General features: G+C 42.5%; 1 protein-coding gene across 3 annotated transcripts in view; it reads left to right on the top strand.

Annotated features, from left to right (window-relative positions):
* GRID2 (glutamate ionotropic receptor delta type subunit 2) overlaps positions 1-26,213 on the top strand; it is a 1,415,717-nt gene that overhangs the window by 846,333 nt on the left and 543,171 nt on the right. For all 3 annotated transcript variants that reach the window (XM_056106635.1, XM_056106637.1, XM_056106634.1), the window contains one exon: positions 16,549-16,602. In XM_056106635.1, coding sequence (XP_055962610.1) covers positions 16,549-16,602 — 54 coding nt within the window. The remainder of the gene's footprint in view (positions 1-16,548; positions 16,603-26,213) is intronic.

The raw sequence follows: 26,213 nt of genomic DNA on the forward strand, positions 1-26,213 counted from the left end.
GACGTTACTGGACCCGCTCAAGCAAATTGATGAACAACGGGAGGACAGTGCTACCCTGCTACAGTAGACTTCTTACCTATCCAAAGAGATAAGAAACTTCTGATGTTGCCCCAATAATCTACCCTGCTAAGCCTCCATCGGGCTCTTAAAAGTGCTCAAAAGGAGAATGACCTGTGTAGAAATCTACAGTTATGCTTTATTCTGTGGCACCGAAACTTTTTGGAATTATAAGGGCCTCAAGAACCTATTATAGAAAAATCAACTCCTGCAGACAGATCGTGAATCATTGTCATTCCTGATAAACTGTCTTCTTCTCAAAAGCGTTCTTTTATTAACCATAGTAGCGGTTTTCTTCGTGTGCCGTAAGTTGTGTGTCCGCATGGGAAGGCTGACTGGCCGTGATGGAGGCCCAGGCTGAAGGCTCCCATACACATGGATGGTTTATTAGGGAGCCGGTCCCCAGTTCCAAGAGAGCGTTCTAAGATGGGAGGCGAGAGAGGGTTTGGTTGCCTGTTCCTAAGAACTCTTGTGCATGCAGGGGAAGGGCAACCCACTCTCCTGAGAAGCGGTGTGTGGAATATCTTTAACCTCTTGAAGGGAGCCACGAGAATATTGTTTCCCCAGCCCGTTGCTTGCTTGAGCACTGATCCTGTGCAATGGGATGTGACCCACTCCTGGCCATTCTATGGGATGCTGGAAGAACTGGGAGAAGATCCCCTGGAAGAGAAGAGGAAGCAAAATCTGGGCCAGGACCTGTTAGTTGGCTGGAGACTGACTTTTGTCTGCTTTGGTTTGGGGTCACTCTCGGTGGTGCTCGGGACTCACTCCCAGCTCTGCACTCAGGGCTCACTCCTGGCGAAGTTTGGGAGACCGTAAGGGGTGCCAGGGATTTAGCTCTGGTCAGCTGCTTGCAGGGCACACTCCCTACGCGCTATGCCCTCTCTCTAGCCCCAGCTGGAAAGTGTTTTCATGGACCTTCTGGGAAACGCACTGGTGCTGAGTAGGAGGTAAAGTGACCTAGCAAGTGACATTCTGGGACAAGGTCACCTTTCAGACTTTTGTTAGGTTCACAAGACTTATTTAGCATTCTCAGGAGCGAAGGAGAGAGTCAGTAGAGAAAGTATCGCCCTTGACTCTACAAGCTTTTAGGTGGCGGGAACAAAAGTAATGAACAAAACCAGAGTGTTCAGCACCAGTGACACCCCAGCAGGTGGTTTATGCTGGGAGGGCGCCTTCACCAAGGTAGTGTGAGAAATGAGTGAGGAGCGTGCTCTGGGGAGCCCTGGGGACAGGGCAGCCCAGCAGGCTCTCCTCCAATGGCAGAAGGATAGAACAGTGAGTGGGAGGTGTGCAAAAGGAATACTATGCAGGCAGGAACAGCATTGAAGATTATCCTTCAGCCTGTGTCAGAGCTTTGTGGAAAGACAGCAGCCTGTACTCCTGTGGTGGGAAGGGAGGGAGGGGGGAAGGGAGAGATAGTAGGAGGGAAAGGGGAAGGAAGGAAGGAGACTGCAGAGACCTGAACTCTAGAAATGTCAGTCCTGGGTAAGGATCAGATGCCTTATTCTACCCAGAGGCTCCACATTCATTTGTAAAACCAAAGACAGAATAGCGACTGTTGTTTCCCAACTCCTGGCTTTCAGTCTCCAGGGGATAAGAGAGGAGGCCCGAGGGCCAGGCCAGGTTGGGGCATAAGGATCTGGAGCTTGGAGGCCCTGACGTGGCCAGTCTGACTCTGGAGGGAATGGGAGCAGGCACATTCATTTCTTTGTTCTCTGGTGCTCCGTTTTTTATGGAGATCGTGTAATCTTTCTAGCTGCTAGTTTTGCTTCTTTGGGTGCCACACCTGGTGCTGCCAAGGCTCTGCTCCTGGTTGCATTCTGGATCACTCACTCCGGGCCAGGGATCCCTCCCCCGCCCCCCGTGGGTGAGGAGCAAGGCAGGCTGCTCCCCACAGGACTGTTACTCCGGCCCCAAAGGCTCACAGATAATTATGTCATCTACTCTTGGTTTATATTCTTTATTTTTTAAAAAAAAATTGTTCATCATGGATTACAAAGTGGACAGAGGGCTTTGAGGGTGTGAACGCCCTAGGACCCAGCAGGAGGCTGCACTGTCCAGGTAATGGGGTCCCTGCCGGGCCAGGTCGGACCATGGGCCCTGTGATGACCAAGCCCTGGCAGGACTTGCGGGGCCCTGGCTCTCTCTCCAGGGCTCATCTCAGGACCTTGTTGGCGAATGGCCGGAGGGAGAGGTCCTTCCTGCTCAACACAAGTGGGATCAGACTGTCCCTGGGTTTTTTGAGAACAGTTTGTCCTCCGGGCTGCGGGGGTACAGGGGTGGGAGTTGAGGGGAGCAGGGCCCTGTAGTCCTGGTGTTGCTCCCTGCCCGGGGTTGGCAGGTCCTCAGTGATAGAAGGGAGAACGTTCCAACATTGCTGTCATTTCTCAGGGGGGAAGCCACCTGCCCAAATGGTAGCGGGTCCTGTCCAGTGACAATCGTCTCCTCTCCCTTGGCTTTGGACTTCAGGAGGCAGCAGTGTGAGGGCACGAAGCTCTTGGTCCTCCTTGTGATGCGGAGGCCGTGATGACCAGCTTCCAGGGTTCTTGAAAAGATCAAAGGTTTTTTTAAAGAAATTCTGAGTAATATGCTCACACGGAAAGTTAGAAAGGAGAGAAGTTTATTGGAATGTGGAAGAGAAGGAGACTTGCAGACAGACGGGGATGGAGTTAGTACCAGAGGAGGGTGGGCATGGCTCCTGGTGTGATTTTTAAGGAACTCGGGGTCTTTGCGGCACTTTGCAGTGATAAGAATGTCCCAGAGAGTGGGAGGAACATTCTTATACACAGCGGCCTGGCTCATTTCGGGTTTCTGGGTTATCTGTTTAACCGTTTCCTTGGGTTCTCTCTTAGTTTGCTGGTGAACCTGAGGTCTGAAGCGGAATCTGTGCTGTCAGGAAATTGTTAACTTCATTCTCAGCAAGGGCCCGGGAAGTCGAAGGATGTTTAAGGTTTGAAATGGAGACAGCTAGACTAGAGCTTGCCCTGCACCAGCTGGCAAGGGGAGACTTGAGGCTGCCTCTTCCGTTATGCGTTTTAATAGAAAAGAAACATACTTGTGAAATTGTTCAGAAAAAATGGATAGGTGGAGGTGATCGAAGATCAGATGTTAGCAGCAACGGAGAGGGAGCGAGGCCTCCCCTGAGGTTAGGAGCAAAGAACTTGCAGATACTGGCCCACAACTGTTGCTACAGTTAGTTTGTAAAATTGTGCAGCTATACACACCGTTAAATAAACAAAAATATAAATAAACAAAAAATATAAATAAACAAAAAACAAAAATATACACGTAAAATAAACAAAAATATATTGTTTGTTTGTGAATGTAGGTACTTCACCTGTTGTATTATTGGTTGTGTCCTATAAACAAGACTTAAAAAATAATTTAAAAAAACTTAAAAAAAGAGAACTTTCAAAGGGTTTTAAATCAATGGAAACGAAACCCTATTAAATGAGTTTGAAAATTTTGCGTGCTATGCTGGTAAACTCAGTTTCCTTTGTCAAACTGCAGTTCTGTTCCACAAGTGACATTTGGTTTGAGTGGTTAGCAGTTGGTGCCTCAGTTTCAACTGACATTTTGTTACTAAACACAGTTCTAGCACCATAAGGTGATTTGTCAGTGGTAAGAAAAAGATGGCTTATATTCAACACGAAATAGCACAGTCAAGAGAGTCAGTTGCTTGGAATTCTGCAAAGTGTCTCTGCTGTCAAGTGCAATATCACTGAAGACATTTTTGTTTTTTTTTAGTAGGTCACAAGGTATATTTTTTTATGGAAGAATCTATGAAGGCAATTTAGAACACCCCCAACCCTACTCCTTCCTGCCTCCACCCTACCCCCTTCAAATAACTAACCCACAGAGTGCTTGTTCTGATTCGCTAATAAGTTCAGGGATCACATCTGTAATAAACTTAAATAATAAACTTAAATGCCTTGAGAAGGCAGGAAATCATGAATATGCTTAGGGAAGTTCACATTTCACATTTTGCTTTTTTGCTTTTAAATAATGTGCATCTTAGAATTAACAGAACCTTTGAATACTTTTCCCCAAGAGTAGTCTTTTGTTGTTGACTCGTTTTTATACCACCCTCAATAGTCTAGGAAGTGCCCCCTACCTCCTCGTGAAATATTTGAAAAGCCTAAGGGTAACAGAAACTCTGAATTGGGAATGTCATTTATTGAATAATAATTAGCTTCCTTAGTGCTTTAGAAAATGATGAACTCTCGAAACCCAGCCTATGGTCAGATTACCCTGAGAACAGTAGTAAACTGATTAACTTACAAATTGAAGAAACTAGGTGTGTAATTCCTTTATTTTTCATCACCGTAATACTTGTTACACCATGCAAGGTCATGGACGGGCTTGGTGGATGGAATTGCCCTCCTTCCCTGGTTCTCCTATGCTTCATTTTCTCTCTCTCAAAGGTACTTAGTGGATGCAATAAATGACCCGGTAAAATTCAAATACATAAAATCGAAGTATCTACCACACATATCGTTGTGCATTATTCAGTTAAACTGTAATTATTCTAATTATTTTTCCCAGTAGTTTGCCCTTATTGATCAGTGCTTACAGCATTGTCTCGGCATGCCCATCCCCCACTGCCGGGAGGGGGGAGCCCTCCTCCTCTCACATCTGTTCCTCTCAGCATCCTCAAGTTGTTTCCATCAGGGACCCTCTAATCCCTTGCTTTGCTCCTGTATACCCCGCAGATGAGTAAGATCAGCTGTGTTTATCGTTTTCTTTCTTTTCAAATCATTTTACTTCAAATGGCTTCCTCCTGTTCCATCCTAGTTGCAGCAAACTGCAAGATTTCATCTTTTGTCATGGCTGAGTAGTATTCCATTGTGTCTATCTGCCACATTTTTTTAAAATCCACTCATCTATTGTTGTCCCTTGGGCTGTTTCCAGATCCTGGCTGTTGTAAATACATCTTCAATGAATATAATGTTGTGCTTGCATGGGCTGTGAGTGAGCAGAGAGAGAGAGAGAGAGGAGAGAGACAGAGAAAGCTCAGGATAGGATGGTGGATTTATTAGAGGCTCAGCGCTGAGGACTCCAAGTCAGAAGAGAAAGAGACTTGCAGCGCATTTGCTGAGAGGGTCTCTCTTTTATCCTCTTAGAGTGGGCTGCAATCTACATACAGGAGATACAGAGCTAGTTGGCAAAAGGAAAAATATTCCATGCATCCTTCCCATATGAAACGGCCTTCAGGTGCCTGAGAGGAGCCCATGTTAGTCTGTCTCGCCCAGAGTGCAGCCTCAGGGGCCTTCTCCCGGGTGCTCCCATAAACCTGTTGGGTCCAGTCCGCTCCTAGAAATCCGGTGGTCTGGTGGGCCCCTGACTCCATTAATTGGGGTCACAAGAGGAATGTTTCTCCCTCCTTTCTCTTGTTTCATTTACGGGTCAGTTTCAGTTTCCCAGTTTCCATCACGTTGTCTTATCTTTTGTTTCAGTTCCATAATTCTCTGTGCATACAGCTTCTTAGTTGTCATTCCCGTAGTGTTGCATAGACCCGTTTGAATTAAGCACGTTGTGTTCTCGAAATAAGCAGCAGCAGAGTAGCAGGGTCAAATGAAAGCCCTGTTCAGTTTTCTTTCTTTCTTTCTTTCTTTCTTTCTTTCTTTCTTTCTTTCTTTCTTTCTTTTTTTCTTTCTTTCTTTTTTTGTTTCTTTCTTTCTTTCTCCTTCCTTCCTTCCTTCCTTTTTTCCTTCCTTCCTTCCTTCCTTTTTTCCTTCCTTCCTTCCTTCCTTCCTTCCTTCCTTCCTTCCTTCCTTCCTTCCTTCCTTCCTTCCTTCCTTCCCCTTCCTTCCTTCCTTCCTTCCTTCCTTCCTTCCTTCCTTCCTTCCTTCCTTCCTTCCTTCTTTCTTTCTTCTGAAATAAAACAGCTTTCTTTAAAAAAATTTCCCTTGGGGGCTGAGAGATGGTGAAGCAGGTGTGTGATCTGCCTTGCAGGGGTTCAACCGCGGTTTGATCCCCAGCTCCCAGATGGTCCCCCATGAGCGCTGCGGGGAGTAAGTCCTGAGTGCAGGGCCAGGAGTAAGTCCTGAGCAATGCTCGCTGTGATCCCCCAAGGAGTTTACCTAGAGAAACGCAAGTGTAAGAAAGAGAGAAACATGGGCTTCCTCCGATGGTCCAAGCTCCAGGCACCTCTGAAAGTCAGAATGTTCTCCAGATGTGCTGCCACGAGGCTGGACCAAGCTGGTCCCGCTGGCAGGGAACGAGGCTTCCTTGCGCATCACACCAGCCCTGGTCCAGGCTTCTGGATCTTTCTTGCTGGTATGAAGTGAAGAGTCTATTAATCCCGCACCCCAGTTTTGATGGGCTTTTCTTGCTCTTTGTGTTAGTTGTTGCCATGGAGCTCAGAGAGCACTTTGTGTACCTTTCACAGGAGCTCTTTGGTGTGTGATGTGCTGAATCTCAGTGCTCAGGCCTCATTTCCTCTCAGTGCAGGAACTTTGGTCCATTAATCTCGAGTGTCTGTTCCTGCTCTTGCTTCCTTGGACACAGGGCTCAGATTACTGACCATCTCGCTGAGGTCAAGAGCCTGGAGAGTCCTGCCGAGGTGTTCCTTCATGCATTTTGTATAAGTAGGTCTGATATCAGGGTATTCATTTTGATTAAACATTTTGCCTGCTTACTTTGGGGTCACACCAAGTGGGAACAAGGGCTTACTCTTGGCTCAGAACTCTGGGGTCACTCCTAGGAAAGCTCTAATTATTTTAGTTTTGAAGAAAGTAGAACGTTTTCTGAAGTGTGTGAAGGAAGGATGTGTATGTGTATGTGTATTTGAGAGGGATAATTGTAAGTGACTGACTACCTCGTGATGTGCTTGAATTACTTACCTCCTATCTGCTTCAGTTCTTCACAATAAAAGGTGGGTGTAAATGGAATGCCTATATCATAAAGAGATTGTGTGAATATAATGAATGATCATATTTATAATAGTGCTTAGCTCCTGGAACATACTAAACATTCAAATATTCATTTTTATTGTTATTATAGATTGTCTCTAAATATTCAGGGGGATTTTACAGAATTGAATAAAAGCACACCTAGTTGTTTGTATTGACAAAAAGATTTCAAACAGTGGCATAAAGAAATGGAGTGGAAGAAGAGTAGAACAAAAATATTAGCATTTTTAGCCATTTGTAATGTTCTAGAACTTTGAGTACGTCTATTCTCTTAGTCCTAACTGTACACTTGTGCACATAGGACTATTCAAATAGGAAATTGAGCCTGAATTAGTAATATATGTCAATAAACATAACTGGCACAGAAAGTCAAGCCTGATTATTGAATTTTGATCCTCTTTTTATAACAATGCATAATCTCAGGGTTCTCAGCTTCAGGGAGCTTCCATTTTGGTTTTGTTTCTTTTTATTACTCATTTTTTGTTTGCGGCCCATACCCATCTGTGCTCAGGGCTTATTTCTAGCACGGAGCTCAGGGATCACTCTTGGTGGTGCTTGGGTAATCATATTGGGTGTTGGGTATGCAGCGGAGATTGGCAGCTTGCAAAGGAAACATCTTGCTCACTTGCTCTCTCCAGTGTCTATTTCCAGAGCTTTTAAAAATTATTATGACTGGGGCTGGAGCGATAACACAGCGGGTAGGGCATTTGCCTTGCACGCGGCCAACCCGGGTTCGAATCCCAGCATCCCATATGGTCCCCTGAGCACTGGCAGGAGTAATTCCTGAGTGCAGAGCCAGGAGTAACACCTGAGCATTGCCGGGTGTGACCCAAAAAAGCAAAAAAAAACATTATTATGACTAAGATCACTATCTAAAACCGTACTTAAAATGCTTTGAAATATGTGATACACACATGACCCCAGTTCTAATTACCTCGACCACCTTCCAAATGACGTCCTCTACATTCTCTTAATACTCCATACATCTGCCCCAGATAATGATCACCATTCTTTTGTTTTAGGGATGTACAAAGAATTGCTGGTGTGATTTTGGCATCAGACCCAGCAGTGCTCAGGTGTTTCTGACAGTGTGCTCAGGATTGACCCCTGGCAGTGCTCAGTTCTGACTGTATGGTGCCAGGTATTCAAACCAGGGTCAGAGGGGTTAATGTGCCCCTGTGCCTGCACCCCAGCCTGGGTTATTGTTTTTTAATTTAGTTTGTTTTGGTTTTCTTTATTGCACATTGGTGTTAAGTCAGCTGGTCTTTGTCTTTCTGGTTTTGACTTATTTCTGCCAGGCACATCTGTGATGTAACAAATGACAAGGTTCTGTTTTTGTGAGAAGCTTGGTGGTATTCCTTGGTCCTATATACCATGTTTTCCTTCGTCCATCCATTGCTAGACACATAAGTTGCTTCCGTATCTCGACTATAATGAATAATGCTGAAATACATATAGGAGTGCAAATATCTTTTTCAGTTCAGTGTTTTCATGTATCTGAATAGATCCCTAAAAGGGCTAGATGATATGGTAGTTCTAATTTTAATTTTCTGAGAATCCTCTGTGATATTTTTCATTGGGATTGTACCAATTCTTTTTGTTTGGGGACCACACCTGGAGGTGCTCAGGGCTTACTCCTATCTCTGTTATCAGGACTTTCTTGGCTCAGGAGACTATAGGTAGTTTTGGAGATCAAACCCAGTTGACTGTATTCAAGGCGAGTGCCCTCCCCACTGTATTATCTCTTTGGCCCAGCAGTATTTACATCCCTATCAGTGGCATATGAGAGCACTTTTCATCTGACCTTGTATGTTTTGGATGACATAATTTATCAAAATCTTCCTAGTTAATGTAAGTTGATTGAGTAGCGTTTTTGCCATTTACTTAAGTTTTGAAATAAAATTTCATTGAATGCTTTTTTTAAAAATTTTTATTAGTGAGACATCATGAGGTACAGTTGTAGACTTACAAATTTTGTGCTTGGGTTTCAGTTATACAATGATCAAATACCCATCCCTCCACCAGTGCCCATTTCCCACCACCACAAATCCCAGTATCCCTCCCACCCCCCCCCCCATTCCCCCCATCCCCACCCTGCCTCTGTGGCAGGGCATTGAATGCAATTTTTTTCAGCAATTTTTGATCAAATTGTTTAGTTCCGGATGTAGTGGGCAAATCCATAACCATGTAAACACCAGTGATGGCGGTGCAGTTATATTGTTGGAAGACAACGCCCTGGGGTGCTCAGAGGTGTGTGCACTGCAGGGGTTCAAGGCTTCAGGGTGTGTCATTGCTGGGATCCTTTGGTGCAGGATTGCCCAATTCAAGCTCCTGGGACCTCCGGTGCCTTCAGGGCTGGCCCTCTAGTGCTCAGGGAACCATGCAGCACCAGGGGTTAAACCTCCTGCAGCCAGATGCAGGATGCATGTCTTGACCCCTGCACTCTCTCTAGCCCCCTTATGGAGTTACTTACTTCCACAAACACACGCCCCCATCTGAAAACAAGATTTAGTGAAAGTCTACCTTGCCTTGCAATTGACAATACATTTGTAGAACCCCTCTTATGTGTCACTGATTGTACCTGGAGTTTGACCAATGATGAGGACAAAATGATGTGGGCGGAAGCAATAGTACAGAGTCAATAGGGAGGGCGTTTGACTTGCTTGCGGCCAACCTGGGTTTGTGGTCCCTGACATCCTGTAGCGTCCCCTGAACAGCACCAGGAGTAACCCCTGAGCATCATAGGGTATGACCACAAAACAAAAGAAAAGAATTGTTTCCTGTGCTGTGAAACCAAATATTTATAGCCTAATGCTCAGAAAGACAATAAAGAAGCGTGTTTGTTTCAAGTGGGCTACATGCGTGGGTCCGATCACCAGTGGGTGGTCGCAGAGGTTGTACATGATGAGGTGATGTTCTCATGGGAGCTGGGTGCTCTGAGCTCTTTTCACTGGAAGGGAAGTCCAGGAGGCCAGCGCAGAGGCAGAGAGAAGATGCAGCAAAAAACAGGATGGAGGGAGGGGAAATGTGTCTGTCCCTCCATCCTGCTTATTTAAGCAAACACTCTCTGATTACGAGGACGTTGAAGGCGTGCTCCTTGTGAGAAAGAGCAGCGGAGCAGGGACAGCGCCTCCTGGGATGCAGGAAGTGAAGGGAGAAACGGATTCACCATTTCCTTTGGTTTCTGAATGTTGAGAATCAGAGGATGGGAGAGAGAGAGATCAAAGGCAACAAAGTGAAGGCATGAAGGTTCACAGCCGTGGGGGCTCAGGAGGTGATCAATGGACTTTTCTATACGATTTTTTTTCCCGTTTATTTGACTCAAGGTAGCGAGAAAGCTCAAATTTATTTCAGTTTCAAAAATCCCAGCGATTAAGTGCCAAAATTAAGTGCCAAAGTTATCGTTTTGAATGTTGATAAAAGTCCAAGGAAGATTTCTCATTCATTTGCTTGCCAGATATACCTAAGAATTCATTTACTCTGCCAAAGTCCTTTGGCTAAAACACATAAGGTAACTTTCTCCTATACCGAGAGTTAACATTAAAAAAGATATTAAAACATTAGTATAAAAAAGTTTGGGATGATTGATTGGGTTTTCAGCTCACTGTACTTCTCTTTATTGGGCATGATTCAGCCTGTAGGAAGCTCAAAAAAAATAATAATCTAAAGGCACATTGCTAATACAAGTAAAAAAAAATGACCCTAACACAGTGATTCCCTGCTCTGAGAATAATGGTCATACCTGTATTATACCTTCATAAGCAAGTATTCGAATCCTGAATCTGATTCCTTTTTTTCCACTTGCTGTTTTAAGATTCAGGCCCAGGACGGGTCTTTGCCCTTTGCAAGGAGCTGAGAGAGATTCTGTCTCTTACCCATCAGGAGCAGGGCAGGGAGCTTGTTGGGCACCAGATCTCGGGGTGGCCCGTGTCCACCTCCCAGGCTGTGGGAAGCCAGACTGAACAGTCACAATCAGCCAAGCATCTCCTGGCTGAGGTGACACTAGCAGTGATGATAAGAGGATTTGGATTTGGATGAGGATGTATGCCCGGTCTCCAGGTAGAGGATGGGTGTCAGGACTCATTAGCAAAAGGCACCGAGTGGGGGCAGATGGTGGGACAAGAACAGAGACCACGTGGGGTCCACACTGAGCGCCAGCGCAGGTGCCGGGAGGACGGTCCAGGATGTGGCCAGCTGCCCAGGACCCACAGAAAGGAAGGAAGGAAGGAAGGAAGGAAGGAAGGAAGGAAGGAAGGAAGGAAGGAAGGAAGGAAGGGAGGGAGGGAGGGAGGGAAAAAAAGAGAGGGAGAAAGAAAGAAAGAAAGAAAGAAAGAAAGAAAGAAAGAAAGAAAGAAAGAAAGAACCACAGCATGGAGGAAAATCCATAGTTTCTTAATCCCTGCTACTTTTATTTGCTCATTTATTTATTTTGACCACACCCTGGACTGCCCAGGGGTTGCTTCTGGCCGTGCTCAGGGGACATATGGGAGGCTGGGTCAGCCACATGCAAGGCGAGCATCCTACCCACTGGACTGTTCCTCCAGTCCCGGGGACTTACTTTGGGCGGGACTTGGGGGACCCTCAGGGGTGCCACTATTGGACCCAGGTTGTCCACGTGCAAGGACAGGGCCCTCCCGCTATCTTTGCAGCATGCTAGCATCTTCACTGCCTCAGGTTTTCCGTTTGTTCGTTGTACTGGTTAGTTCTGTTCTTCTAATCTGCGGTTTGGGGGCCTCACCTGGTATGGTCAGGCGACTCCTGATCCGTGCTTGGGGCCGTGCTCGGGGAGTGTGTGTTGTTGGGACTTTGACGCTGGGCCTTCTGCACACAAGAGCACTGTAGCCCACTGAGCCGTTTCCCCAACTTCCGTTCTCTCCTTTTGATTGTCTGAGCATTATAGAATCTCTGGTCCACTATATTTTTCAACCCTTTAGTAGAAGGATACATATTTTAGGAACTGTAATATTTTCTAGTAATAAAAAGGGTTTTGGAATTTTGGATTAACGGTAAGCTGTTGGCCAGAGAGATAGTACAACAGGGAAGACATTTGCCTTGTGTGCCTTACACTTGGGTTCAATCTCTGGCACCTCATATGGTCCCCCAAGCTCACCAGGAGTGACCCCTAAGCTCAGAGCCAGGAGTAAGCCCTGAGCACTGCTGGGCTAGCGTGTTTTTACCCTTTTGATATGTAATAATTTGTATAAAGAGTTGAGTGAGTGAAGAAACCTTGTGCTTAGATTTAACATAGGTTTCCACTCATGAGGAAAAATGTCTAATTATTTGATCCTATCCATTGGCCTCAAATAGTATATTTACTGCTGAAATAGGAGGTGGACTACGTCATGGTCATGGTCACGGTCCTCCCGTTGTTCATCGATTTGCTCAAGCGGGCCCAGTAACGTCTCCATTATGAGACTTGTCATTACTGTGTTTGGTATATCGAATATGTCACCGGTAGCTTGCCAGGCTCTGCCGTGCGGGTGAGATACTCCCGGTAGCTTGCTGGGATCTCCGAGAGGGGCGGAAGAATCGAACTCAGGTCGGCTATGTTGGCCGCTCGTAAGGCGAACACCCTACCCGCTGTGCTATCGCTCCAGCCTGAAATAGGAGGTGGACTACGTATAAAAATAAAATGGTGAAAAGAAACATTTTTATTTCTATTGAACTCTAGTCCAAACATGGAATGTATAAAGGTTTAAATATTCCAAAGTGTTTTCTAATAGCTTCTTAACTCCATCCAAAAGTAATTCAGTTCTTCAAGTTTGAGAGCACTAGTTTGATACAGCATGTCATAGGCTAAATACATTAAATGGAGAGAAGTAAGTACAATCAAAGTTTAGAAATTTAGAGCTAGAACCTGGGTGAGTCGCTTCCCTTCTACACAGCAAACCTTTGATCCTTGATCCTTGATCCTTTGATCTTACATCCTTCATCTTTGATCTCTGATCCTTTGATCCTTGGTGACACATCTGGTCCCTGAGCTCTTCTCTACCTGACCTTTGAGCACAGTGGGTGTGGCCACAAAGTCCCCCAGGAGGATATTGGAATAAATATGTTAAGATTTTTAGTCATTAGTCGAATTTTATTATATAAATGAAGAGCTGGAATTTTAATTCGTGTAAATGTTTCTCAAAAAGTGTGCACAGTGTCGGAGCTATTTGATAGGTTAAAAGCATAAATGTTTATATATATATATATATATATATATATATATATATATATATAATGGGCTGGAACGATAGCACAGCGGTAGGGCATTTGCCTTGCACGCAGCCAACATGGCCAACCCGAGTTCGATTCCTCCGCCCCTCTCAGAGAGCCCAGCAAGCTACCGAGAGTATCTCGCCCGCACGGCAGAGCCTGGCAAGCTCCCCGTGGCGTATTCGATATGCCAAACACAGTAACAAGTCTCACAATGTTACTGGGTCCGCTTGAACAAATCAATAAACAACGGGAGGACCGTGACTGGACCGTGACCATATATATATTAAATATTAAATATATTAAATATATATATTATATTTAAGTCTACTGTGATTTTACTCTCTAAGTGATGCATCTGTGTCTATTCACCCCACTGTGCTCCTAGCCATTGCTTGCAGGAACAAGCCAACGTGGCTTCTAAGGATTCATGCTCTGAACTCATCTCTCATCCTTCTCTGACCTTCACTAACTGTTCTTTTCAGTACAGATTTGTCACTTTTTCAAATTAGTGGCACTTCCACACTGATCAACTTTAATGGCAGTCAATCATTGGAGAGTCGAGGACTTGCACTGGCATCTGCGTGGCCGTGTCCACCTCGACCTCAGGCACGGCCGCTGCCTTCCCTGACCAGTCAGAGGATAACGGCCAGAAGCATTCACTTGCTTTGTAGGACTTAGCAATAAAAATGTCCAAAGTATCTTTAACAAGCTGTGATCGTAATAACTCGAGTTTAGTTCTGTATCCAGGTGCGTTTTGCTTGATAATTAAAAAGACATATCTTTGTTTTCTTTTCTTGAAGGGCCTTTTAGTATAGTTCTATTTTTTTTTTTTTGCTTCCCATCCCCAGTGGGCTTGTAAAAAATAGTCGTGAATATTCAGTATTCATGACAAGGCCAGCAAATACGGCTTGCGTTTGAAACTATGCTTTAAAAAAATCACAAACAACACTTAAGGTTGCTTTGAGCATTAAAATTTGATGGTTGTTAGATAAAGGTGAATAGATGAATTAATACAAATGTGCTCCAATAGAAAATGGAGGCTACATTAATCAACAAGTCCACCCGCAATGTAATGTCTTGCCCAAATGGAAATTTATTTCAGGGTCTGTCTAGTACCACCACAGAAAGCCAGGCAGTTCAGTCCGCCCCAGGAATTCAAATTATTGTGTAAATGGTTTATTTCTTTATCTACTAATTTATGGTAAGATTTTTCCCTTGTTTATGTATGAAGTTTCACTACTAAATGTCTTACATCTTAGAAATCATTAGTCAAATGAAAGGATAGTATTTTTCAAGTTATAAGAATTAGAGAAGAAAAAAAAAAGAATTAGAGAAGGAAGATGGTAAAAGGAATAAGTTCATGGCCTTAGATAAGACACTTCTTCTTCACTCAGAGGTAAAACGGTTTCTGTGACTCTATCCAGTTTTGTATTTTGCCTTAAAGCTTATTTCAAGACAGACTGTGTGAAAGTTTAATGGTCTAGACAAATTATTAGGATAATAATAGTCTAACTCTTACTTTATATTTATTTTATAAATGTTGCTGCAGAAGTTTACTATTTACTTAGCAAATGTTACAAATTAATGCAGAATTCTCATAGTCTCCATTTTGCTTATTCTGTCCACATGATGTAGGTCATCAAACCAGGACAATTTAAGTTAGATTAATTCTTCTCTTTACTACTAGTATTGCTTTTAAGCTAGGTTGGGACTATCACTTTTCTTTTCTCAGAATTCTTCCTACTTCTCATTTTAATACGTTTCATTCCTTTTTGTGATGATAGCTTCCTTCTTTTGATCCATCTCCGATTATTCTTTAAACTTGCATGGGGTTGCACTTATTTTCAAATGCTTTTTGTTGGTAATAAATTATGGATAATTCTTCTAGGATAATTAAGAAAATAATCATAAACTAAGTAAGGGTTGCCATTTTGGTATAAAATGATTTCTGAAACCGTGACCTTTTATGAACAATATTTTCTACAAGCTTCATGTGTAAATTGAGAACAGATGCATTGCAAAAGTAAACCAAGTTGAAAACAGATAACTTCTTGATGATTATTTGTTATCTATACCTCATTGAAATCACCATCTACTACACACACATTATGTAACAGTTGTGCCAGAATTTGAGACGGCACAAATTCCGGCACAACTGTGTTAGATAAAGGTGACTAGATGAATTAATTGTTTGGTGTCTACACATTCCCAGGTGTCAGTCATTCCCCAGAAGGCTGTCAATAAAAACCACAAAAATGCAACTCACACTTTATAACAATGTCTTGCTTTTTCTAAGTACAAAGTATCTTTGTTTAAAAATCTGTTCTTTGGATATAATTGCTGAAAATAAAAGATCAATCCACCTAAGTTGGTTTCTCTTATTATATGCCTGCATCCCCCTTGGTCTGAATCATATGAGCATTCCTTAGATGGTACATCAAAGAAACTGGAAAGTTGGTGCATAATCTACATCACACACGCACACACACACTCACACTGAGTGAGGAAGGGCTCAGACCACATGCAACTGTGCTCAGTGCTTCCTTCTGGCTCTGTGCTCAAGGATCACCCTTGAATGAATGGCAGTCGACTGTATGGGATGCTGGAATAGAACATGGGTCCTTGGGTTTGCCGAATGCAAGGTCAGCACCTTGCCACTACCCTATCTTTGCCTCCTCATTAGACATTTTTGACCTAAGCCAAGAATAGCTTTGTTCAGACTCAGTCAGGCGAGGTTATAAAACCCTGTATATTGTCTGCATTTCCTTTTACGTAAGATTTCTATCTGTACATGTTGCTAGCAACCCAAAGCCTACTAAAATTGCACAGTGATAATTTAATACGGATATGAGTCGCTTGCAGTCTTTACATCCAGACAATTTCATAATTAGATCTCTGTACAACACACCGGCACAATGATTTTCAGAACATAGAAGTTATGTGTGGAAAGAGAGTAGCCAGAGAATACACAGGGAATTCCCGGAAGAACAGAATGTTGTTAGATCCCAGCTGTGAAGATTTATAGAGTTACAATAGAAATCCATCAAAGTTGATGTGAATATATATAGGGGGATTTTAATCACTCATTCAAATTACAATCGATTATATTATTCTTTAGCTAAGAATTATCTTTCTCTAGGATTTGTTGAATTATATTTTCAAACTTAATAAGCCCTTAATAAGCTGGGCGTCTATAGATAGAACACAAATGTGTCTGCGCTTCTGTGTTAATGCTTTCCATCGTCAATAGAACAGCAAAGACCCTTCTAACATGGGATTGATTTTTGCCGCTCGCAAAGTATATCCATTTAGTTTAGGTTTGCTTTTAATGATTAATGTTTACTGACGAATGGTTTGCTTTCTGTTCTAGGTTGTGGAGACTAATTTAGTTGCTTTTGACTGTCACTGGATCATTATAAACGAGGTAAAGTCAACTAAACCTTAATAAACTTTATTGTCGAACCTACTGTCCTCGTTTCACATGCGCAGGGTGTTTTCTACAGCCTGAAATTTCTAAGCCCACAGTAAGCTTGCAGATTACTGAGTGGATGCAGTTCAATAGAAATATGGTGAGGAGTCTTCAATAGTTATACAGGGCTCTGTATGAATGAAATCAGTGGAGAAGGTCACCTTCCTAGAGAGTACAGCTTCTCTTGGAAGCAAAGTGACTCCCTCCCAGTGAGACACTTGTGTTCCATTTATATTTTAATGTTTTTCTGAAACTCTTATATCTGTCCCCCTTACATGGGGATAAAATGCTTTTAGCATGTGAATATGTATAAACAAGAACAAATTTTAACGTTTTAAAATAGAGGATGAATAGTTCACCTCTTTCAGGTTGTCAGACTCCTTGTGAAACTTTTTGATGTTTGGATAGAAAACCTAATAGATTGAAAATATATTTACAACATGAGAGTCCTGTGAAAGAAGTTGCACCATAGAACTGAAGTGAAAAATGGATAGGTCAAAGCAGATCAACTATGGATTCAATATGAATGGACCCACTATTGGTTACTCATGTGATCAAGAGGATTTTCCCCTGCACAACCTAGCATTAAATCCTTTCTATTATTTATAAATAAGAACACTGTTTCATGCATAAATGGATAGTAAATATCTAATAACACAATATTAATTTATGTTTATTAATTAATTTATACATTAATATTAATTTGTTTCAGGAATAAGACTGCATTTGGGGTAAGAATTCTGGTTTTGCAGTCAGCAATAATTATACAATTATTTACATGTTTCTAGAGACAGAAAATAGAAAAGATCTGTAGTTTGTATTTGTACCATGCATTTAATACCTTTTCTTATAATCTTACACTAAAATTATGGAGCTTAGTTGATGCTCTTTATAGCACTTTGGCAAAAGATGGCTAATACTTCTATAATCATCATCCGGGCACATCAAAATCCACTTTTTAGCATTATAATTTTTTTGTTTTGATTTTGGGGCCATACCCGGTGGTCCCCAGGGCTCACTCTTGGCTCTGTGCTCAGGGTCACTCCTGATGGGGCTCAGGGGACCACATGGCGGGGGGCGGGGATTGAGCCTGGGTTGGCAGTAAGGCAAGCATCCTACCGGCTGTATTATTGCTTTAGTCCCTGTTTTACTGTTTTTGTATTTTTGTTAGACATAGCCTCAGCTGTTGTGTATATGTGAGCTCTGGTTTGGAATGAAGTTTTGAAATCTTCTAATTTTATAATGCTGTTCTATTTTCTAAATCTAGACTGTCAAGAGAGAGGAAAGGGAAACTTAGCAACCACTAGTGAAAAGTTTTCAAAGTATATATTCTCATTTATAGTTTTATGCAAATCCAAATTTCAGAGAAACTATACAGTTGACAAACTATTAAGTAGTGGGTGATGGTAGGACATTAAACTTTGTCTTTTCCAGTCCAATGCTCTCGTATTTTCTTTTCCTTATTTTTAACACTAATAATTAATAATAATAATTTAAATAGTATTTATTTATAAATAATAAATAAAAATTAAATAAAAATTAAATTTAAATATTAAATAATATAAAAATAATAATAAAAATTAATAGTTGACAAACTATTAAGTAGTGGGTGATGGTAAGACATAGGTCTTTTCTAGTCCAATGCTCTCATTTTTTCTCTTTCCTTATTTTTAACAATTATTCTTACAGAGTACCATTTTGAAGTTTTCTGATATCTTAATTTCAATCCTGTGGTACTAGTTCTGCTATTAGTTGTTAGTAATTATTTTCTAGTAATTGTGTGTAAATAGAGAAATCTCCTAATTCTTTGGGTTTTTTTTTTCTTTTAATCTCACACCAGACATCTAATGGGAAATAGGCCATACAGGTTTCCTGATGTAAAATAATCTAGAATCATTTTACTTGTGTCAATAAAGCTGACTGGGTTCAAGTTATCGCTTGCCTTCTTAGAGAACGCCTGTAACCATCTTGCATTCATTAAATAGCATGTCCCTGAGGTCACTGTTTGAGAGGTTCTAGAACTGCCTGGTACCAGGAGAACCTTCTCCCTAAGCGCACTGGGCTTCCGTGCTTCCCTTCAGCGCCTGCGTGCTCTGAGATCTGTGGAGGAGGCCCTGGCTTTGCTGTCCACTAGCCGTTCCTCAGTCCTTAGGTTGGTCTTTGTCATTTCAGAGATCGGAGAACTTTGACTCGACCTTTGTGCTGAGCCTCAGGCTTGCAGGGACCCTGCTGTCATTGTATTTGTCAGGCACCACCTAGTGCCAGAGCCTGATGCCTGACGTGCTATCAGCAGCCCTTTATTATTCATTTATTGATTTACTTATTTAGTGAATCACCTTGAGATACACAGTTACAAAGCTGTTCATGATGAGGTTTCAGTCATACAACGTTCCAACACCTGCCCCTTCACCAGAGCACATTTCCCACCACCACCGTCTCTAGTTCCCTCCATTACCTTCATGGCAGGCACTCACTCTCCACCCCCTGTCTCTTCTCTCTCTCTTGATCTCTCTCTCTTTCTCTCTCTGTCTCTCTGTCTCTGTCTCTCCCTCCTTCTCTCTCAGTCTCTCTCAGTCTCTCTCTCTCTCTCTCTCTCTCTCTCTCTCTCTCTCTCTCTCTCTCTCTCTCTCTCTCCTCTCCTCTCCTTTTGGGCATCATAGTTTGCAATACAGATACGAGAGTTTATCATGTCTGACCCTTTATCTCCTTTCAAAACACAGTTCTTATCCAGAGTGATCATTTCTACCCACCGTTGTCATAATGGTCCCTTCTCTCTCCCAACTGCCTTCTCCCCACACCACCTGAGGCAAGCTTCCAACCATGGACTTATCCTGTCCCTTGTTTCCACTCTTTTTGGGTATTTGTCTCACACTGTGTTTATTTATAGACACACAAATGAGCGCAGTTATTCTGTCTGTTCTTTTCTTTCTACCTCATCTCACTCAGCATAAAGCTCTTCCTGTCCATCCGTTTATAAGCAGATTTCGTGACTTCTTATTTCCTAGAGCCTGCATAGTATTCCATTGTGTGGATGCACCATAGTTTCTTTTGTTTCTCTCTCTTTTCTGGGTTCCTGCTGGGCACTGATCTTGCTTCCTGCCTAGGTTTGTGCTGTCCGAGTCCTGAAAGCAGGTGAGGGGGACTGAGACCCCCGGGTTCTGTGGCTCTCCCTGGCCCCTGCGGGTGACTTCCACTGCTAGCTTTTGGGGGCTCAGAGCCTCTGATCAGGTTCTTCACCCAAGCTCAGTGCCAGCAAGTTCAGAAAATCACATAACGGCGGGAATTTCATGCAGGTCTCTGGGATGTTCGGCAGAGTCTTGCAGTTTCCGTTCCTTGCTGACTGATGAGTTTTGGTACAGGATGCAGGTCCCTTTGTTTGCCACTTTGGCCCCTCTCTCTACATTTTATTTTTATCACTGTCATCCCGTTGTTCATGGATTAACTTGAGCGAGCACCAATAACATCTCCATTCATCCCAGCCCTGAGATTTTAGCAGCCTCTAGTCTTTCCCAACACTGCCATATTGGAGGCTCTTTTAGGGTCAGGGGAATGAGACCCATTATTGTTACTGTTTTTGGCATATAGAATATGCCACGGAGAGGTTGCCAGGCTCTGCCGTGCACCAGTTGATCTTAAGCTAAAAAAAAAAATAAATAAAAGAACTGACTATAAAAGTATGTGTTAGCCTGGAAAAAAAAAATGGTTCAAAGGGTTTGTGTACAAAAATGCTTTGCGTGATAGTGTCCTGGGTTCATATTTTATTTATTTAGCTTTGGGGGACCACAGCTACCTTACTCCTGGCTCTGCCTCAGGGCTCACTCCTGACAGTGCTTGGAGGTCAGTGTGTGGAATCAAGACAAGGACCTGGGCCCTGCACATACATGGCCAGCATCTCCCACTTCGTGCTGGCTCTCTGGAACTAACGTTTATTTCTTCAAGTATTATGAGGGAAAATGCTTTAAACACATACTTCCTAAATTGGGTCATTATTGCGAAAAATGATTTTTAAAAAAATAATAAACACCTCACAATCTAATCCCCCAAACAATGGAATGGAAGTTAGAAATAGAGAAGATAGAACTGAGACTTGAATTTTGAACCAAATTTTCTTTTTTTTAAATTTTTTTTTATTAGTAAAACACCATGAGGTACAGTTATAGATTTACAAATTTTTGTGCTTGGGTTTCAGTTATACAATGATCAAGTACCCATCCCTCCACCAGCGCCCATCCTCCACCACGGGTCCCAGCATCCCTCCCACCCCCCACCCCCCTAATCCCACTCTTCCTCTGTGGCAGGTCATTCCCTTTTGCTCTCTCTCTCTCTCTCTCTCTCTCTCTCTCTCTCTCTCTCTCTCTCTCTCTCTCTCTCTCCTTTTGGGTTCTGTTGTTTGCAAGAGACTTGAATTTTTGCTCCACTGTCACGGTTGACTTTTCACATAAAGTTCTCTAAGCACGTGTCTTGCTTTAGCCTTTCCTGCTGCTGAAAATGTTCTTCCCGCTCCCCCTACTGCCCAAGTGATAGTTCTCCCTTGTCCCTGCCGGAGAGCTCAGACTCCTCAGCAGTGCTCAGGGTGCCCAGCACCCCTCAGGGGTACCTGACTCACTGAATTGTGTTGCTCTGAGATTCTGAGCAGCTTGGAGCCAGCAGTGCTGGGTGACATGAGGGCCACCTCTGGGGCCCACCCAGTGCTAGAGGGAATGAGGGATTGGGGGCTTCGTGCAGTGCTGGGGATGAAACTCTGGTCTGTGAGCTTGTGAGTTTCCAGCCCCTGACCCCTGGCCTCAGATCTCCCTTTGCTTTGTGTGCAGATCAATACCACCTGACTTTTCAAAAGTAGGATGTTTCCAGGCCAGGCTATGCATAGTGGCTAGTATTTTCTTCCCAACTCATTTGAAATTCAGATGGAAAAGCGCCATCCTTCAGGACACCTAGGGCGAGCACTCTTCCACGATTGCATTCTCTTTGAAACTCGCCTTAGAAATCTTGACTCTCATTATCTTTGCTTTATTTAAAGGCTTTTTCTACAGATGTGTAATGGATGAGCCCTGATTTCACCTAGTTTCCAGAATGGAAAAAAAAAAAAAGAACATGAATTTCTCCAATTTTTAGCCAGCTAATAAAAAAATACAAGCAAGAAGAGCAGAAGCCCTGCAAGTTTCCAAAGCCAGTTGTGATTGAATATGGAAAACTTGAATGCCTGTGCCTAGCCTGGTCTGTGTAGCCGCTACTCAGTTCCTGATTTTACAATGGGTTACAAACATTTATTTAATCTTATTGCACCAATAATTTCTTAGAGAGGAGTTATAAATCAAAGTTGGCATTGCGCCCTGTGATATAAATTGGAGTGGAAACTTGAAAACAATATCTATTTTCTCATTTGCATTCAGCGTGTTATGCTAATGAGGGCTGGGTGCTCTCACGGTGCCATCCATCATCCCTTAGTCCCTGGAATGGTGTTTATCTTCTTCCTGCAATCAGTGGTCTCGGTCGATCCCCAGCTGCCTTCTCCTTTTCTGTCATTCCTTCAGGGCCCAAGGCAGATGGCCGAGAACTTTATTTAAGTGTGAAAAAGTTAAGAATTCAGATAGGAAAATAAACTCTTTGGCGCTGCAAGATGTCTCATGCTGTGTTCTGCTCCCTGAGAAGACTGGGCTGGTCTTGGGGTCCCACCTTCCTCCTTGCCTGCCTTCAGTTCTGTTAAGATGCAGTTCTGTTAAGAGTTCTGCTGCAGTGGAGGAGGAAGTTGACGTTGTGTCTGTTTGTTGATTAAGTTTTGTTTTGGATCACAGTCTGGGGTGCTCAGGGTTTTCTCCTGGCTCTGTGCTCACATCTGGCAGTTCAGGGGACTATTTGGGGTGCTGAGGATAGAACCTGGGTCAGCCACGTGCAAGGCAAGCTCCCTCCTACTGTGCTCGCCCTGATGTTGATTCCTTAAAAAGTCTAGGGAAGGTGCTTGATTTGCAGAGGACCACTAGGTAGCCCAAATGCCAAGAAGAACAAAGGTCTCTATGCATAATGCATGTTGTGTTAATTCTTTTCTATCAACTATCTACTAACATCTCAGTGAAAAATTTCTTCTCCCTGCATCATTATTCTGGCATAAAGCTTAGTATTTGTTTTGTTTCACATTTCAATGTGTTCCCTGTATAATCTCATGACCATGTGAAACTGTATAAACATCAAAGGATCATCTTTCAAGAATCAGGAAGAATATAAACCAGTAGCAGGAACAACAGAAAAACATATTTTCAAATGGTATCACATAGTTATGTTTTTACCCCTTTATGGATTTTTGAAACCTACCTTGAAAAACATTGTCAAAATTCGTAAACATCCACATGCTGAAAATTAAAATTTTAAGCTTTTATCTTTTAATTTTTATTTTAATTTTTTATTTAATTTAAAGTAAAATAAAGGCCCTCCCATTGATCATCGATTTGCTCGAGCGGGCCCAGTAACGTCTCCATTGGAGACTTTGTTGTTACTGTGTCTGGCATATCAGATACTCTCGGTAGCTTGCCGGGCTCTCCGAGAGGGGTGGAGGAATCGAACTCGGGTCGGCCATGTTGGCTGCGTGCAAGGCAAACGCCCTACCGCTGTGATATCGCTCCAGCCCATGCATATATACATATAACATATACGTAGCACTGTCCTCCCATTGTTCATCGATTTGTTCGAGTGGTCACGAGTAACGTCTCACAACAAATTGTGAGACTTGTTCTTACTGTTTTTGGCATATCGAATACGCCACGGGTAGCTTGCCAGGTTTTGCCATGCAGGTGAGATACTCTCCGTAGCTTGCCAGGCTCTCTGAGAGGGGCGGAGGAATTTAACTCGGGTTGGCCATGTTGGCTGTGTGCAAGGCAAACGCCCTACCGCTGTGCTATCGCTCCGGCCCATTTAATTTAGGCACCATGTATCTTTACAGGATGTTTCAGTGAGATTTTAGCATCTTTGTGATTCCTTTTCAAGTTTACCATCATTCATTGGATAGCTATGATGATTTAGGAATTTTATTAAATGGTAGGAAATAGCTACCATTAAAAAGGGAATGTAGGGAGAGTTCCCCATCTGAAAAACTTAATTCTATCTAAAAAATTTTTAAAAAATAAAAAAATTAAAGAAAAATGAGTATGTTCGAGACATTTACTCGATTCTTAATTATTATTAATTCTTCGTTATATATGTAATTTATTTTGGGAGTAGAGGCTGCATGCCTTGATCTAAGGGAATCAAATAGATAAATTTTAGGTACTTTGAAACGTGCTTGTTTGCTTTAGGTTGCAATATTAATTGGGGGGTAGGGGATTGGTACACATCTCACAGTCCTCAGGGCTTTCTCCCAACTGTGCTCAGGGATCACTCCCAGTGGTGCTCACGATCACGATCACGACCATCCTGTTGTTCGTCGATTGTCTCGAGCAGGCCCCAGTAACGTCTCCTTCGTCCTAGCCCTGAGATTTTTAAAAAGTGCCACATTCGAGGCTCTTTCAGGGTTAGGAGAATGAGACCCATCATTGTTACTGGTAGTTGGCATATTGGGTACGCCACGGGGAGTTTGCCAGACTCTGCCGTGTGGGCAGGCTACATTCGGTAGCCTGCCAGTTTGTCCAAAGTAGGAATGGGACTATATGTGGTGCCAATAATCAAACCCAGATTTGCTGCCTGCAAGTCAGTTGTCTTACCTGCTGCACTATCTTCCCACCCAAATTTTGTTTCTCTTTTGAGGGTTGGTGGGTACTTGGGGACTGCTCCTGGCTTAGTGCTCAGTGGCTCTTCCAGAGATGCTGAGATGCCCTGCAGGGAAATGGTTGAGATTATATCAAGGACGAGTTTCAGTCTTTCAGCTGTCTCTCAGGCACACAATATTATTTTTAATTTTATAAATAGCTTTATTCAAGTAAAGAATAAAAAAAGACTTCATCTTTTCTAAAGGCTACATAGTACTCCATTGTGTAAATGAAATTTACATACAAGTGGTACTACTTGGAAAGTATCATGTTAAGCGAAATGAGTCAGAAAGAGAGGGACAGATGTAGACAGATTGCATTCATCTGGGGAACATAAAGTAACAAAATAGGAAACTAACACCCAAGAATAGCCGAGATTAGTACTAGGAATTTTGCTCCATGGCTTGGAGGCCAGCCACACATGCTAGGGGAAAAGGGAGCTCAGATAGAGAAGGGAGCACCAAATAAAGGGTGTTGGGAGGATCCTCCCAGGATGGGAGAAGCATGCTGAAAGTAGACTATGGACTGAACATGATTGCCACTCAATGTCTCTTTTGCAAACCACAACACCCAATAGGACAGAGAGAACAAAAGGGAATGCCCTGCCACAGAGGCGAGGTGGGGTGCGGGGGAATGGGTGTGGGGTGGGAGGGTTACTAGGATCATTGGGGGTGGAGAATGGGCACTGGTGGAGGGATGGGTACTCGATCATTGTTATAACTGAAACCCAAGCACAAAAATTTGTAAGTCTACAACTGTACCTCATGGTGTTTCACTAATCAAAATTAAAAAACAAAAACAAAAACAATATTGTAATGAATGTTCTTGGAATTAAATATCTGTCTATCCTTTATATAAAATATTGGATGGTACAACATTAAAAAGTAAAATAAACAAAAGAAGCAAGCTTCAAAAAAAAGAATCAAAAAAGAGAAAATAACTTTATAATTTTAAGTTCTTCAAAGCCTAGGAAGTGTTTGCATAGATGTAAAGAAAGCGATCAGCATTATTTGTGGTGCCAGGGGATCGTTTGGGAAGGCGGGAGATTCTTCACTTCATCATTCTCAAACGTCCAACAGAATAGGCACTTTAAACGTGAAGTGCTTAGAAAAATATGGCTGATCATAATTACATCATAATTTTTATTATAACAGTCCACTTCTAGATATTTTCCTTTAAAATCTTCGAATGGATTTAGTTGTAGACTAAGTATTCACTTGGCTCTCACTGTTTGTATGCTTTGCAACTCCCTCTCTTGAGAAATGCACTTTTTGAACTTTAGACGTTCTGTAAATATCAAATAGCTGCCCAATCAGATTTTTATAGAACTATCAAACCATTTTTGAAATCAGGTGTCAAAACTAAAACAGCGAGTTATTTTTTTAGACAGACTAATGGTTTCATTCAGAATGGCAGAGTTTTTCCTCCTAGAAAATTGCTTTCTTTTCCTTTTCCTGAATAATAATGGGCAAAATATATTCAATTTGAATTGACATTTCTTCAGATGTATTTTAGTCATTTTCTTAGACACCCAAGAACTTAAACCTTTGGGCAATCATTCTTTTTGTGGTTTTGAAAATAACCTCTTTAGACATTCAGTCTGAATCACGACAAATGACATTAATATTATTCCTCATAGAAACATTTCATTTTAAAAGTTGAAATAATCACATATTAATCTAAATAATTTCTGAAAAATTATGGGTTTGTGTAATTATTTCAGAGAGGATTTTCGTGATATTTATAAATTCATATGAAGAGCATTTCACATGAAGAAAGAGAAATTGCCTCATTTTTTTGTGCAGAGTGAGAAGAACAGTTTCAGAAACTGTT

This window comes from Sorex fumeus, unplaced genomic scaffold (genome assembly GCF_029834395.1).
Source record: "Sorex fumeus unplaced genomic scaffold, SorFum_2.1 ptg000136l, whole genome shotgun sequence".
NCBI lineage: Eukaryota > Metazoa > Chordata > Mammalia > Eulipotyphla > Soricidae > Sorex > Sorex fumeus.